Source organism: Musca autumnalis, unplaced genomic scaffold (genome assembly GCF_047663935.1).
Source record: "Musca autumnalis isolate F117 unplaced genomic scaffold, ASM4766393v1 scaffold_1, whole genome shotgun sequence".
Classification (NCBI taxonomy): Eukaryota; Metazoa; Arthropoda; class Insecta; order Diptera; family Muscidae; genus Musca; species Musca autumnalis.
Genome location: NW_027411644.1, coordinates 110299464 through 110316568, shown reverse-complemented (window position 1 = coordinate 110316568; position 17105 = coordinate 110299464). Strand labels below are relative to the sequence as shown.

The 17105-nt window shown below is 32.1% G+C and overlaps 1 protein-coding gene across 6 annotated transcripts in view; it reads right to left on the bottom strand.

Moving 5' to 3' along the window:
* Positions 1 to 17105, bottom strand: part of LOC141404703 (maternal protein pumilio-like) — a 551168-nt gene that overhangs the window by 302931 nt on the left and 231132 nt on the right. The window contains exon 9 of one of the 6 annotated variants that reach the window (XM_073988352.1): positions 95 to 124. The exons of the other annotated variants lie outside the window; for them this stretch is intronic. Within the exon in view, the coding sequence (XP_073844453.1) occupies positions 110 to 124 (15 nt within the window). The 3' untranslated portion in view covers positions 95 to 109. Of the gene's footprint in view, positions 1 to 94; positions 125 to 17105 lie in introns of those variants that run through there. 6 annotated transcript variants of the gene reach the window in all.

The window sequence follows — 17105 nt, the reverse complement described above, 5'->3', positions numbered from 1 at the left end:
CACACACACGAAGACACACACTCTTCTTCCATCTCTATGCATAAGCTGTTCCATTCATTCAAATTTTTGCCAGATAATAAAGTCGAAAAACATTTTAAGAAGACAAGTGTTAAACCACATAAGCCTGAAAATGTTTAAACAGAGGATTAAATTGTGAAAATGTTTCGAATCGGTTGCATGCATGTCGGTAGTCTTTCGGTTGCTTCGTTGTTGTGGGTGATGAGAAAGGATCAAAAGTTTTCGACTTTCGTCTAAAGTACTAATATGTATGTTGCTTTTATGATAGCATTTAAGTAAAGATTTTTATTTGATACGTTAGGCAAGGGAAGAAGAAAAATTTCGGTAGTCAAATAGGAGGAGAAGTGATTGAAAAATGTGCCTAGAAAATATTAAAAGAAAATATGTGTTAGAAAATATCTTTTTGCAATGAAATTTTTTTCTTTGAAAACTTTGAGTTATTTTGTTTGTAAAGATCGAAAATTTTATAAAGAAAAATATTTTATAAAGAATGTGTATGAGAGTTCAAAAGGGGTCGATTGGAAATATTGTGTTAGGATTAAAAGGGCTAAATTGAAAAATATGTATCTTAAGGAGGGAAAAATTTACTAGATTTATATAACTGACAAAAAGATAAAGCAGGGAGGAGTTTTATTATTAAGTTAAACACCAAAATTCTAACTCTGAAACTTTGCACGTCTAATCCGAATCATTGTTATAAAACTGTGCCACGATGGGTGTCGAATGATCTGAGAGTTGCAATCATAGATAAAGTTCATCCTAGTGATCTCAGGACATCATTTTCTCAGAACAAGTGGATCACTACAAGTTGCGGTTGACAACTCAGACTTTTACTAAGGAGTTAAAGTCATTAATAAGTAGACATAGGATTTTAGCCTGTTTTTTATTTCTTTCGATTGGACTCAAATTTTGGATCTAGACGTTTTAAGGGACAATTTTTCGATATTTGGGGTCATAACAAAAACATACAAACAATATGCAAAATATGTTCAAAAAATATGCAAAATATGCTAAATATGCAAACATTTTTTTACGAAAATCGCCAATTAAATTTGGAAAATCATTAAAAAGTGTAAAAGTGTTGTCGATTAACGTCGACTTTTTTTGAGACTCTCCAGACTTTCTGCCACAGAAATAAATCTGGACTAATAAGACTTAAATATAGACATAAACAAAATCAGTTTTCACAAGATGAGAAAATTTCCTATTAACCAGCGGTCCTTACTAAATAATGGGGTTTTGTAATACTTTTTGGTAGTTGTAACACCTTTCAAAACCCCCTACTAACCCTTTACTTTAACATGGGCATGTCGCACTGAATAACTAGTTATTCTATAACCACTAGAATAGCTAGTTACTCCACGCCCACTGGAAGTTGAACAGTTTAGAACAGTTGAGGTGGAATTTGTTTTCAATTTCAACGCACTTCATATTTTTATTTTATTTTGCTGTTTGCTGGTTTTGAACACACCAAATTCTGCTTTGTAGCCGAGCACACTACACACTACGCCACACACACGAACATTAAGGGTTGTCTAAAGGCTTACATGTGCACCATCAACTGTACGTTTTTTAACAAAAAGAACACGACCGGCAATGAGCGTTGAACACACAACCCTCTGATTTGTAGTCGGACACACACGCTCTGTGCCACCGTACTCATTACTTATTAAGGAGTAATATAAGTAGTTATTTTTGTTTACATTACTTTGTAATGGGTTACATAATGACTGACGGATCCGAATTTTTGCTGGGAAGTTGCTTTTCTATACAAATTTATTCAAAATGTACGGTAATGGAAAAATTAAAAAAAAAAAAAACAAGTAAAAAGTCGTTAAGTTCGGCCGGGCCGAACTTTTTATACCCTCCACCATAAAATAATGGAATAATAATTAAAATGGAAAATTAGGGTCCTTTCACAATTTTAGGTGGAACAACTTTTCGACTGGCTCGCACTATTGCTTAAATTACACTATGAACACAAATGTTGGGGCTTAAGTGCTCTACAAAGACAACAAACAAAGATATAACGCTAATTCCTGATGGCCCACAGGGTCTCTAACAAAAATTTCATCACGCCATATCGCGGAAGTTCGACTTACGGCGGATCTGTCCTTCGGGGTTCATAATATACTCACCAAGCCCTTTCTTCCCCAAGAGGAATTTTCCGTGCCCCAGACTTTCACCTCCATTTTGTTGCACAGTGTTATCTAATCTAATATAAAAAATGTGTTCAGCTAGGTGAAAGGTACCACTTACGAGGCTATATGAAAGAGTCAACCTATCTTTAAATTTTTTGGCGGAAAAGTTTTATAGCTGCAGAGAACTTCAAGAGTCAATTTGAAGTTAGTTTCATCAAAACAATGTAGACCCTCAAAAATGGACCCATGTTGACGAATTTTAGTGAAGAAATTTCGTGACCACTGAAAATTCCCGAAAATCGGGAGGTACAGTTATATGGGAGGATATACCAAAACATGGACCTATATTGACGATTATTTTTGAATAGACAAAATTGTAGCTAAAATTCTCAAAATACCGATCATTACAGCTAGTTCGGTTAAAAATTGCAGCTAAAATTCTCAAAATACGGAAATCGGGATATACCGTTATATGGGGGCTATACCAAAACATGGACCTATGTTGACGATGTTTCGTTGGAGATGTTTTATGACCACTGAGAACTTCAAATGTTAAATTACAGCTATTACGGTTAAAAACTGTAACTAAAATGCTCAAAATACCGAAAATCGGGAGGTACGGTTATAAGGGGACCATACCAAAACATGTTTGGTGGAGATATTTCATGATCACTCAGAACCTCAAATGTAAAATTGCAGATAGTTCGGTTACAAATTGTGGCTAAAATTCTCAAAATACCGAAAATCGGGAGGTACCGTTTTATGGGGGCTATACCAAGGAGTGGACCTATATTGTCCATCTTCGAACTTGACCTGCCTATGGAAAAAATACCCTCGGGTGCAAAATTTCAGCACTCTATCTCGATTATTGCGGACGCTAGAGTGATTACAACAGACGGACAGACGGGCATGGCTAGATCGTCTTAGTATTTTATCCTGATCAAGAATATATATCGTCTGCTCCGTCGGAAAAGGTCGTAAGTCCACTTTTTTTGGAAATCGCGTTTTTGTTACAGGATGAGAGTACAAGTCAAAACACGTCGTATGATACAAAGAAAATGGTAGCATGTCGCGTTTTTCTATATGTGTTGCCCTTGTCGGAAAAGGTCGTAAGTCCACAAAACGTACAAATTTGAGTACGAAAAGGTCGTAAGTCCACAGGAAAATGTATACTTTAAAAGAATACTGCAGCTAATGTAGTTCATATATAATGTGTAACGTCATCCATGGTTGGGGTACAATGTAAAGAACTAACCCACACCTTTGGATGATAATCGGATGATATTTGGCGGAGCCTGTGGACCAAACTTTTGAACAAAAATGTGATAATTTCTATGTTGCAACGAAAATTTACATTTGAAATCTATTTTCCCCTATAAGCGAACTGATTATGAAAGATGGACTTCTGGTCTTTTCATTGATACAAATTGGGATGCTGTATGTGTTCAAATACCTCATACATTGAAAAATTTGTAAAAAAATCAAAATTTTTACTGTTTTTACTGTCGTATATCTTACTTAACTTTAACAACTGGTAATTTGTGGTTTCTCTAGGGACATTTATTCACATAACGAGATTAGTTTGTATTCTGAATTCAATAAAGTAATACCTTCTAACGGACGGGTAAGTGCAATGTTTATATTATTAAATGATTCTAAAATAATAATTGATTGAAATGTTATTAAACTAAGAAGACATCATGGTTCTTGCTAACAAAGAGCAGTATGAATTTAGAATGGAATTAGACGATGGTGTCATGGGTCCAGTTCCCTATGGTTTTCACGGTGATTCTGAAAGATCTGATGATAAACTTCCTAAACGCAGGAAGACATTACATGCTGAAGATTCTACATGGTTTGCAGACAAAAACAAAAGATGCAGTGAGTTGGGACAGAAATACTTGAGAAGACAAAAAGGGCACTATTTGGGATTACAATGTAGCTAAGAAACCATGTACATTAACGGAATTAATCAGGAAATTTAATTGAAGGAAAAGGTCGTAAGGCAAAAATACAAGGTCGTAAGTACAGCGCGTCATGTTTTATATTAAATATTAGCCGAACCGGTCCACGTTGCTGGCCCTTGAAACAGTTTATGTTACGAAGAATAAATACCAAATTTCAGCCATTTCGGAGGAATATTGAGGCCACACCTTCAAAATACCGGAAATCGGGAGGTACCGTTCTATGGGGGCTATATGAAGGCGTCAATACCAAACATCCTAGAAGTAATAGGGTCGGAGATTCAACAACCGTTGCCTCGCTAATTAATTTTCTGACCGATACTTTCATAACATTTGCAAAAAAGCGTTTTTTAAAAAATCGGGCCTCCGAAATTCAAAAAATATAAAGCCTATTTTCACCTCGGTTTTTCCTTGTATATTCTCTGAAATTTTCAAAAAACATCGGTTTAGCCGTTTTTGAGTCTATGCGGAACATACAAACATACACACATTTTCTTTTATATATTAGATTTCACACAAAATTTTTGGTCCATTAAACCCGCTAATACTTATCTCATCACCATGTTAAATTGCAAGCTTATTCTTTGTCTTAAACTCAAATCATTCTTAAAATTTCGCTTCGATCGGAATATTACTGCGATCTACAGTAGAGCTACAAAGTCGTGTAAAAAATTTGGGTTTGGTCCATTTCACACCTTTCGATCATAACCAACATCTAATGGGGTCACTTCTGGTCGGAACCCGACCTCTCCACAAAATTTCGTGACGATCGGTATAAAATTGAGGCCTGGAGTTTTATTACAATTGTTAATGGGTGGACGGACGCACATAGCTAGATCGCTTTATCTCGTCAATATATGAAAAAATGGCAAGGGGAGGGGGTCTACGACGAATACTTCGCGATGTTACACGAATATTGGACAAATCAAGCTTATAATACCCTTTCCACATTGTTTTGTAAAGTATAAATATTTTATTTTAAAAACGTCCGTAAATTGTGGGAAAATGTCGTAAGTCCCTACAAAAATACAAAACTGTACAAGGAAAAGGTCGTAAGTCCAAAGACATCCAATTATCTCCTAAACGCGACGGAATTTTATCAAACAAAGTACAGATATTGAAGCGGAATAAATAAACGAAAAATACTGCCTTTACCACCACAATAAAATCTTTAATACAGAAAGCGCTGTAATGTTTTTTCTTCCTCCTGAAAAATTTATTAAAAGGGACTTACGACCTTTTCCGACAGAGCAGACGATATACTTTATAGGGTCGCAAATGATTAGTTCGATGTGTTACAAACGGAATGACAAACTTAATATACCCTCCATACTATGGTGGAGGGTATAAAAATTAAAAAAAAAAAACTAAATCGGAAATGTAAAAATCAACGTATCCAAATATAGTGATAGTTTCTACTCGGCTAAAATTGTCTAGCAAAAAAACGAAGGAGATAAAGTTAATCATCGCCATTCTCAATTAATTCTCTTTCGAGTTGAGCTGTTTAGACCTAAGAGGTACATTGAAAAATTAGGAATCCCCCGAAATCCCACACATTCAACCATTATGCTACGTTTCACGGGTGGTTAAATCCGTTCATCAGGCATATTAGAATGCCATTTTTAGTGGGTGGACGAAGGCTAAGCTTGGTTACTAGTATTTATACTACAAATCATTCGAAAATTGTATATTCGAATTATTTTTTTTTATTTTAATGCCAGTTTTTTTAATTCCAAACTTTTCCTATAGTCCGACTGGAGTGTTTTTAAATATCAAACAAAATATGCAGACTATTTTCACTGGGAGCCATCCCTGTACATCCCTGCAATTTTCAGTAAAATCGGTTCCGTAGTTTTGTGATGCAACATATTTTAAAAAGTGGGCATTGTCAAGACTTTGGGTCCCAAATAAGTACGTAGGTTTGGAGACATAACTACAATTATTTCGCAAATTAATTTCCAAGCCGATGCATTCGTAATTATTGTAAATCTATCATTTTTTAAAAAATATGGTATAGGGGAAGTAACCCACCCCTTCCGAAATTCAACAAAATATGTGGCCTATTTTCACCGGGGACCATCGTGACAATTTCATGAAAATCAGTTCAGTAGTTTTTGTAGAAAATATTAAAATAAAAAAAAAAACTGGGCGTGGTCAAATTTTCTTTGCATAAAAACCTAAGTTGGGTTATGACGAATATCTAAAAAAAGGATTATCCAAATCGGTCCAGCCGTTCTCAACTGATGTCATTACCAACGAACGACATTTGATTTTTATTTATATAGATATGTATGAATTATTGTTTTGGAGAGAGAGAGAGAGAGAGAACTTCCGACAATTGCTTCTTATGACATCGGCAAGTTTCCCCATCCTTGTGAAAATTGAACGCTCCTCCACACCCTTTCCATTGGTCATTGATTTACTCTTCCGATTAATATACATTTTCTTCAGATGTAATTCGAAACATTTTAGTTGTAATTCGTAACATTTCATTTGTAATTCGAGAATTTTATTTGTAATTCTAATTATTCCATTTGTAATTTGAAATATTCCTTTTGTAGTTCGAATTATTCTATTTGTAATTCGAATTGTTCTATTTGTAATTCGAATTATTCCATTAGTAATTCCAATTATTCCATTTTAAATTCGAATTATCCCATTTGACATTTGAATTATTCCATTTGTAATTCCAATTATTCCATTTGTAATTCGAATTATTTTATTTCAATTCAAAATAATTTTTTGTGTTAATTTTACACCTGGTTTTATTCGAATTATAAATAAAATGATTCGAATAACAAATGGAATAATTCGAATTACACATGAAATAATTTGAATTTCAAATGGAATAATTCGAATTACAAAAGGAATAATTCGAATTACAAATGAAATAATTGGAATTAAATCGGAAAAAATGTGATTTGTATACTTTCACGCATTTCATTATTTGCAAGCGGAGTTGATGGTAGAGTTGAAAACCTCAAAACTAGTATTTTTCGCTTTAGAAACAGAGTTCGTAATATGCAGGAATCTAAACACATTGGCAAAACTTTTTGAACACTATATATGTATTACATATTTTATACTATGTACGAATGTTAGTAGGACGTTGGACCACTAACACCTACAGCTTTTGAGGTTTTTTGCATTAAGAACAGTGTTCATAATATGCACGAATCTGAACATTGATTACACTCTATGAACATTATTCATAATATGTATGATTTTTTTTTCTGTACAAGTGGTTTTTATAGAATAAATCTGACCTCACTAACTGTATTGTATTCGAGAATCCTCAGAATTTATGTAAAGAAAAAAAAACTACCTCTTCCTACCATTTCTACTATCGTTTAGTTGCTAATAGCCAAAGTAATATAGGAAAGCAATCTCAATGAATATTTAACTTCATTGTACGATAATTTCTTTAAAATGAGTCACTTAATAATGTGATAGCAGCAACAAACTAGACATTAGAACTTTTGGAAAATCCACAAAAAACACACCTCAACACACACAGAGACAAATAAAGTGAACACTTTCCAAAGTATTCAAAGTAGAAAGGGTCAATTTGTATTTGAAGAATACCCTGGTGTACAATCCCAGATAGCATTTAGAAGACTGTTTTTTCAAAAATCACATTGAGGAGTCTTTTTAGAGTCCTTTTGGTGATCAAAAATTGATTAAGTCGCTTGTGTGATCAGAAAGGGACTCGAAAGTGACTCCCTGTAATGATTAAAAAGAGTTCAATTTAAAATACAACAACAAATGTGTAGCAATCACAAATAAATCATTGAGGTGTTTAAAATGTGACAATTTTTTGTTATTTATTGTCACATTTTGATCATCTGGAAGATTGAAAAATGCTTAATCAAAAAAGGGTCATACAGGTGTTTGAAAAGTGATTATAATTATGTACACTCTGATCATATTTTGAACAGTTAGGTGATTAAAAACTGATTGCTTTGTTTTATTTTTATTTGGTTGTAAATAAAAAAATAAAATTCTCATATACACTTTCTACAAAATTTTGATATAAATGTAACGTATAATATTAAAGGTACAGACAAACACAACACAACAGGTTTTGCCAAGTGAAATGAAGAAGCAGTATACTAACCACCAAGCAACATAAAGGATAATTAAAAGACATAACAAAGCAGAAAAGACTATAAAACAAAGGAAAGAAACAAAGAAGAATACAAAATAAAATTTTTTTAATTTATTTCGTCTAACAAAAAGACTCATAAATGACTCCCTAAAGACTCATAAATGATTATAAACATGACTCTAAAAAGACTCGAAAAAGGGTCCGAAATTAATCAACAAAACACCAATAAATGATTGAAATACGACTCGAAAAAGACTCATTTGTGATTTGTTTAGAAGAGTCGCCTGAGGTTATGTTTTCCTACCGACAAAGGAGTCATTTATGATCAGAAAATGAGCTCATATTCTAGCTTTTTAATCGTGCAGTCGGATCAAAAAAGACTCGAATTTGATTAAAATTTTCAAAAAATGCTGACTGGGATATAAGACCCAGTCAGCATTTTTTGAAAATTTTAATCAAATTCGAGTCTTTTTTGATCCGACTGCACGATTAAAAAGCTAGAATATGAGCTCATTTTCTGATCATAAATGACTCCTTTGTCGGTAGGAAAACATAACCTCAGGCGACTCTTCTAAACAAATCACAAATGAGTCTTTTTCGAGTCGTATTTCAATCATTTATTGGTGTTTTGTTGATTAATTTCGGACCCTTTTTCGAGTCTTTTTAGAGTCATGTTTATAATCATTTATGAGTCTTTAGGGAGTCATTTATGAGTCTTTTTGTTAGACGAAATAAATTAAAAAAATTTTATTTTGTATTCTTCTTTGTTTCTTTCCTTTGTTTTATAGTCTTTTCTGCTTTGTTATGTCTTTTAATTATCCTTTATGTTGCTTGGTGGTTAGTATACTGCTTCTTCATTTCACTTGGCAAAACCTGTTGTGTTGTGTTTGTCTGTACCTTTAATATTATACGTTACATTTATATCAAAATTTTGTAGAAAGTGTATATGAGAATTTTATTTTTTTATTTACAACCAAATAAAAATAAAACAAAGCAATCAGTTTTTAATCACCTAACTGTTCAAAATATGATCAGAGTGTACATAATTATAATCACTTTTCAAACACCTGTATGACCCTTTTTTGATTAAGCATTTTTCAATCTTCCAGATGATCAAAATGTGACAATAAATAACAAAAAATTGTCACATTTTAAACACCTCAATGATTTATTTGTGATTGCTACACATTTGTTGTTGTATTTTAAATTGAACTCTTTTTAATCATTACAGGGAGTCACTTTCGAGTCCCTTTCTGATCACACAAGCGACTTAATCAATTTTTGATCACCAAAAGGACTCTAAAAAGACTCCTCAATGTGATTTTTGAAAAAACAGTCTTCTAAATGCTATCTGGGAATACATATGTATGTATGTGTTAGGGGTAAATTGTATAACAAGTTTTTGTGTGAAGTTTGTATGAATGGATTCTATCAGAAATATGTTATACAAAAGGCAAAGAATTGGAAACGAGTGAAAGCTGCAAACACAATACAAAGTATATTTCTATAATATAATGTTTTTGTGAAGGGTAAGGTATTTTTGGAATTAAAGATTTCCCTGGAATGATGCATCCTTTGTAAAAACTGTCACAGCACGTTAAGTGATGTGCATATGTAGATCTATTAGAAAGGAAGTTTAATTGCATCTTTTCATTTATACTGTGGTATATGGTTACAAACTAGTTAAGTCTGGACCACTGAAAACAAGAAGTGGCTGGCCTAACATACTGGCTGGCAGGTCATTTCTTGTTTTCAATGGTCCATACTTAACTGCTTTGTAACCACATTACACAAATTTCATTATCAGGATATTTCAAATCAATTCTCTGTAAATGTAAATGATGTATAATATCCAAAGCATAATTGTTGAAAGTTTGAGATTTATATTGGGAAGACTGCATTTCAAATTTTCTTACGCACCACAAATTGTGCTATAGATTATATGTTAGATGTTTGGCCTAAAAGTATGCCACATATTTTGTAGTTTTAAATTTTGGTAAATAGTTTCTCTTTGTAGTCATTCTTATTCAAAGACATCATCACATTATTTGATGAAATATTTAAAATTATTTTATTGCATTAAAATATTTGTGGCTTGCCGTAAGCAACTTTGCTTCGGCTGCTAATAATAATCTTCTAATTATTTATTTATAAAGAGAGATATTTCATGCTGCATGTGCAGAAGATTTCTGCCCAAAATGTGGTTAAATATATTAGAAGGGAAAACAACTTACCTACCATAGATAATACAAATATGTCAAATTATTACTAAAATATTTACCTGAAAATAGATAAAGAAAATAAGAAATATTTATTTTAAATAATAGTATTAAATTTCAAAGGGTACAGGAAGGAGGCAGCTTCAATCTGTGATAATAAATTCAGTTTTGTTCATATATTTAAGTTATTTTGATACGAAGGTAAAGACTAATCAAAAACTCAAGTAACGGCGTTGGTTTTGGATCAAATATCATTGGCGCCATCCAGCACAACATAGAGGAACAACTTAATATTAGATGTATTACTTTGGTTACTTTGGCACCACGAGCGCCATCTAGCAACGCATAGAGTAACAAATTAATCTTTGGTTATTTTACTTGTAGAATAAAGGTTCGTGTCTACGCTTTCTACTGATTAACAACGACTATAGGTGGCTATAAGTTCAGCCTCTTTCATTACTTCCCTACTAAGGTAGCAAACACTGTTTTTTGCTTAGATTCCTATAGAAAAACTTTGTCCTCAGTTTCTGGGATTTTTTTTTATAAATAGACAAATTGGTCCACAGCTTTTTATGAAATTTTCTATAGAAAACAGTTGGTTGAAGTAGTTTATCTCTGAACTTTTTTATCTCCGTATTATGAATAGTGTTTAAAAAATGTACGTACATATGAGCCTGAACCACAACCATCAATCAGTGGTTTACCTTCTAGTAACATTTTCCAACTTCTTCTAACTCTCGTGTACATGTCGAGTGCCTCACGCTCACGTCTTTCTTGTTTGTTTTTTTAACAAGGCTCTATGCTCATTTTGTTTCACAAATTTTCACAGGTTCTTCGTGTTCCTACTAACTGCCGGGTTATCTGTTACGCTTTGTTCTTCTCTTTAGTAGCTTTACGGCACTGCTGATTGGACAAGTATAGTTACAATATTATTATAATTATTTCTAAGGTTACTACTCAGAATGAAGGTCAAAAAGTGCTGAAATACCTTAAATGCTATTTTTGTTAAGAGGGATAACAATAAAATATTGTTTGGTTTTTTAATAAATGTAGGTACCCCTTCAGTAAAGACAGTAGGGAAATATTGAAAGTGACTACTATTGACATATGATTCGTGGCTAGGATGGCGAGCAAATATAACTAATGCCATCTAGCAACTCATGAATGAACAACCAAAGATATATAACATAACAAGATGGGACATTTCCATTGCTACTATACAACGGCAGATGGCGCAGGGGATCTAACATAATGTTAATTTACAATATGGTGACATGAATTTATGTTATACTTGTTTTTGTTGTCGTCGTTTTCTGTTAGTTGTCTGTTATACACAAACACCCTCTATGGGTTAATAGTAAAATTAAACTGCATTATGGACTATGGCCACTCTTTACCATTGTACGCCTTTGGAACAACTTAATGTTCGGTGAATTTACTAACAAAACAACGGATCGTGACTACGCTAACGACAAATACACAACACGAGCAGTTGACACCATGAGCGTCATCTAGCAACTCATAGAGGAACACATGAATCTTTGGTTATTTTACTCGAAGACCGAAGGTTCGTGTCTATGCTAACTACAGATTAACAACTTGACAACAATTACCGTTGCCTATAATTTTAGTCTCCTTCATTATTTCACTACTGAGGTAGTAAACACTTTTTTATTTGATGGTCAAAGTTGTAATTTTTTATGTAGACAAAATTTTGTCTCAGATTCTATTGATCTTTTGAGGATTTTTTCCTAAGAAAAACTTGGGCCTCAGATACTGAGTATTTTTTCCTTAAGAAAAAAATTGTCATTAACTTCTGAGTATGTTTTCTATAGAAACAATCTGTCTTCAACATTTGAGATTTTTTTCTATAGAAAAAAATTGGTCCTCATCTTCTGAGGATTTTTTTATAGAAACAAATTGGTCCTCATCTTCTAAGGATTATAAAAATTGGTCATCAGCTCCTTAGGAGGTCTTTTTCTATAGAAAACAAATGATCCTCAGCTTCTAAGGATTTTTTCTATAGAAAACAGTTATAATCAAATTCTGAGGATTTATTTCTTAAAGAAAAGAATATTGGTGCTCAGCTTGTGAGAATTTTTTTCATAGAGTAAAATTGATCCTCGACTTTTGAGGGGTTTTTCTTGTAGAAATACATCCATCTTATGAGAATTTTTTTGTTATTGAAAAAAAAAAAATGGTATACAGCTTCTGAGGTTCTTTTTTCTAGGCCCTTAGCTTGTATAGGTCCTTTGGTCCTTATTTTCTGAGGATATTTTCTATATTTTTTTTTTCTACCGCAAAATGCCCTTCTGTTCCTAAAGATACTTTTGTATAAAAATAACGTTGGTCCTCAGTTACTGAGTATCTTTTTTTCAACAGGAAAAAATTGACCTCAATCTCTGCAAATATTTTCTTATAGCAAAAAATTGAAAAAAAATTGGTCATCTTATCAGGATTTTTTCTATATAAAACGAAATTGGTCCTCAGTTTCTGAGGATTTTTTATAAAAAAAATCCTTAGCTTCTGAAGATTTTTTCTATATAATAAAAAAAGAAAAAATTGTTCTTCCGCTACTGAAGATTTTTCATAGAAAAAGTTAGTTTCTGAAGCGTTTTTATTATAGAAAAAATTTATGCTCAGATTCAGAGGATAATTTCTTATAGAAAAATTTGGTCCCATCTGATGATTTTTTCCATGGAAAACAATTTTCCTCAGCTTCCGAGTTTTTTGTTTTTCTATAGAAAAAGTCGGTACTATGCTTAAGAGGATTTCACATTAAACTAATTAATAAAATATTTCTACATTGTTGCCTAGGGACTACATTTATTTGCAATTTTTTTCATCCTGGCCTAAAAACGGCAATTAAATTTCATAACACAATTTATATATTTACTGGAGTTTAAAAAAAGAACAAATAACAATATACTGAATATATATTTAATTAAAAGCAGCGTCTCGCTGTATAATCAAAAATTATTTATTTGTTTGTTTACACAACAACATAAACATATACATACATGCAGAGGAGTATTTATAGTATGTGGCAAAATTATGCAACAAAAAGATTTGTGGAGTTTAGCACCGAAGCAACGAATTTGAAATGCCCTTCGATTGTCCTACTATTCTGGGATGCGATTCTTAGCTCCGAATAAGTACAGTGCTTAGCTAAATAAATTCTAAGTTAAGAACTTCGATGCATTATGTTATTCTTAAATTTCAATAAAATCCATGATAAACCTAGAAACTAGTTATAAAAATTGTTCCCACAAACACTCCATATGGTGCAAGGTAAACTTTTCACACATTAATGAGTCCATTCCGCTTCATATATGTTCGATGATAACTCTAACTTAAATGTGAATGAATTTAATTCTCAAATTAAAAAAAATGTTACAAACAAATTAAATAGCTGTGTATACCCTTCATTCCATAATGTAGAACCTTTAAAAACCTACATTCGCATAAAGTAATCAACAACAAAAATAATAATAAATTATTATAAAACATATGCAACGTGATATTTCATTGATATAGTATTTTAGTTATTGAAAGGGAGAAAAAAACAGCATTGCACGTTTTTATTTTTTGCTGCCGCCATCCATCCATTGATGTGTTCCATTAAAAAAATTTTGTCAAATGGAAAATGTGCGAATCTGCAAAGGCTGCTGTTTCGGTGTCGGGTAAATGGATGCAAATAAAACGTGCTCGACGTGGGCTAGCATATTCATCACGTTTTTTATTTAAAATCGAAAATATTTTTTGATAGAATATTGATAATAATAATAATAATATAAATGCAAATAGATTATTTGCGTGCTTGCTGGTAAATTAGCTATGCGTTCGAAGAAATATAATTTGAAGATGGATTTCGTTTTTTTTTCGTTCTCAATGTGAAATATGAAATATGTGACAAAAATTTAAAAAGCACTATTGTGGAGTTGAGAAAAATAAAGGAATAAATTATATATTTTTTCATACAAAAAAAGTTTGGACTGTTTTTTTTTTTTATAAGAAACTAGCGGACCCGGCGAACTTCGTCTCGCTATTAAGGAATAAAATTTCATACAAAAACTCAATTTTCGATTTTTCCAATTTTCCGACTTTTCCGGAGAGATTTTCCAAAATTTTCTTCCGTAAAGACCTTCTCCTCGAAAATACGAATAACTGACAAAAAATTTTACCGAAATCGGCCTAGCCGTTCTCATTTTATGAATTACTATACATTTTTTACACCATTTTTATATATATAGATAGAAGATGTGTTTTTATAGAAAGGCTGGCTTGATTAGGTGATATCATACGCACCTTTGAAGAAGTTAAAAAATATTAATATGTGTCTACTATTACTATTTAGTAGGTGTGGGTGGTATCAGAAGCTGGGGACCAATTTTTTACAGAAAACAAAATCCTCAGAAAATGAAGACCAATTTTTTCTATAAAAAACACTCAGATTCCGAACACAATTTTTTTATTGAAAGCAATTCTCAGAAGCTTAGGACAATTTTTTCTACAGAAAAAAATCCTCAGAAGTTGGGGAGCAAATTTTGTCTAACGAAGAAATTCGTATAACGATGAGGAACAAAAATTTTTCTATAGAAACAAATTTTTTTCTATAGAAAAAATCCTCAGAAGTTGATTACCAATTTTTTCTATAACAGAAAAATCCCTAGAAGCTGAGGTCTATTTTTTTCTATAGAAAAACTTCTCAGAAGCTGGAGGCCAAATTTTGTATAGAAAAATATCTTTAAAAAATTGACTGTCATTTTTCTGTAGAAAAAAATCCTTAGAAGCACAGGAAGCGAAAAATCCTCAGGATGTGAGGGCAAATTTTTTCTATAGACAAAAAAATCTTCAGATGCTAAGGGCCATTTTTCCTATAAAAAAAAATCGGAAAAAATACTCAGAATATCGTCCTCTATAGAAAAAATTCGAAGAAGCGAAGGACAAGTATTTGTGAAGCAATTTTTTCTATAAAAAAAAAAGATATTGAGTACCAATTTTTTTCTCTACAAAATCCTTGGAAGCTGAGGAAAATTTTCCATATTTCAACAAAAAATCCTTAAAATTAGAGAACGATTTTTTTCTTCTCTGGATCTGAGGACCATTTTTTAGAGAAAAAAATCTCAGAAGCTGAGAACCAATATTTTCTAAACGAAACTATCCTCAGAATCTAAGAACCAATTGTTTTTCTGTAGAAAAAAATCCCCAAAAGCTGAAGACCAAATTTTTGTCTGTAGAAAAAAAGCCTCAGAAGCTGAGGACCAATTGTTTTTTTGTAGAAAAAAATTCTCAGATGCGAGAACCAATTTTTTCTATAACAAAAATCCTTAGAAGCTGAGGACCAATTTTTTCTATAGCAAAATCCTTGGATGCTGTTGACCAAATGTTTTTCTGTAGCAAAAATCTCTGAAGCCGATGTCCAAATTTTTCTTATGCCGACTAAATTTTTTCTATAAAAAATCGTCAAAAACTGCGAACCAGAAAAAATAGAAAAAAATTAAGATAAATAGAAAAAATCCTCGGAAGCTGATGACTACTTTTTTTCTATAAAAAATCTCAGAAGCCGAGGTCCAATTTTTTTTATAGAAAAAAACCATCAGAAGCTAAGGACCAAATTTTTTTCTTTGAAAAAAATCCTTAGAAGCCGAGAACCAATTTTTTTCTATACGAAAAATTCTCCGAAGCTGGTGACCAATTTTTTCTATAGAAAAAAATCCTCAGAATATGAGTACCAATTTTTTCTATCGATAAAAATCGTCAGAAGTTGAGGGCCACTTTTTTCTATAGAAACAAATCCTTAGAAGCTGAGGACCAAATTTTTTTCTATAGAAAAAATCCTCGGAAGCCTATGACCAATTTTTTTCTATAGAAAAAAATTCTCACAATGTGAGCACTAAGTTTTTCTGTAACAAAAAATCCTCAGAAGTCTCAGAAAAGCTATCATCATCAGAAGCTGAGGACCAATTTTTTATAGAAAAAAATCGTCAGTAAATGAAGACCAATTTTTTCTATTGAAAAAAATCTCAGAAACTTAAGACAATTTTTTTCTATAGAAAAAATCCTCAGAAGATTTTGGGGCAAATTTTGTCGAACAAACGAATTCGTATAAAGATGAGGAACAAGTATTTTTGTATAAAAAATCCTCAGAAATTGAGGACCAAATTTTTTAGTATAGAAAAAACCTCAAAAGCTGAGTACCAAATGGCTGAGACCAAACGGCTGAGGACAAATTTGTTCTATAGAAAAAAATCCTCAGAAACTGAAGACCCAAGGTTTTTTAGTATAGAGAAAAAATCGCAAAAGCTGAGGACCAAATTTTTTTCTACAAAAAAAATCGTTAAAAACTGAGGACCAAATTTGTTCTATAGAAAATGTCGCCAGAAGCTTAAAACCCATTTTTACTACAGCAAAATACCCTTAGAATCTGAGTACCAATTTTTTCTACCGAAAAAATCCTCAGCAGCTGAAGACCAAATTTGTTTCTATAGACAAAAATAAGCAAAATCTGAGGACCAAATTTGTTTCTAAAGAAAAAATCTTCAGATGGTGATGCCCACTGTTTTTCTATAGAAAAATCATCAGAAGCTGAAGACCGAATAATTTTATAGAAAACATCCTCCGAAGCTGAGGACTAATTTTTGTGTAGACAAAA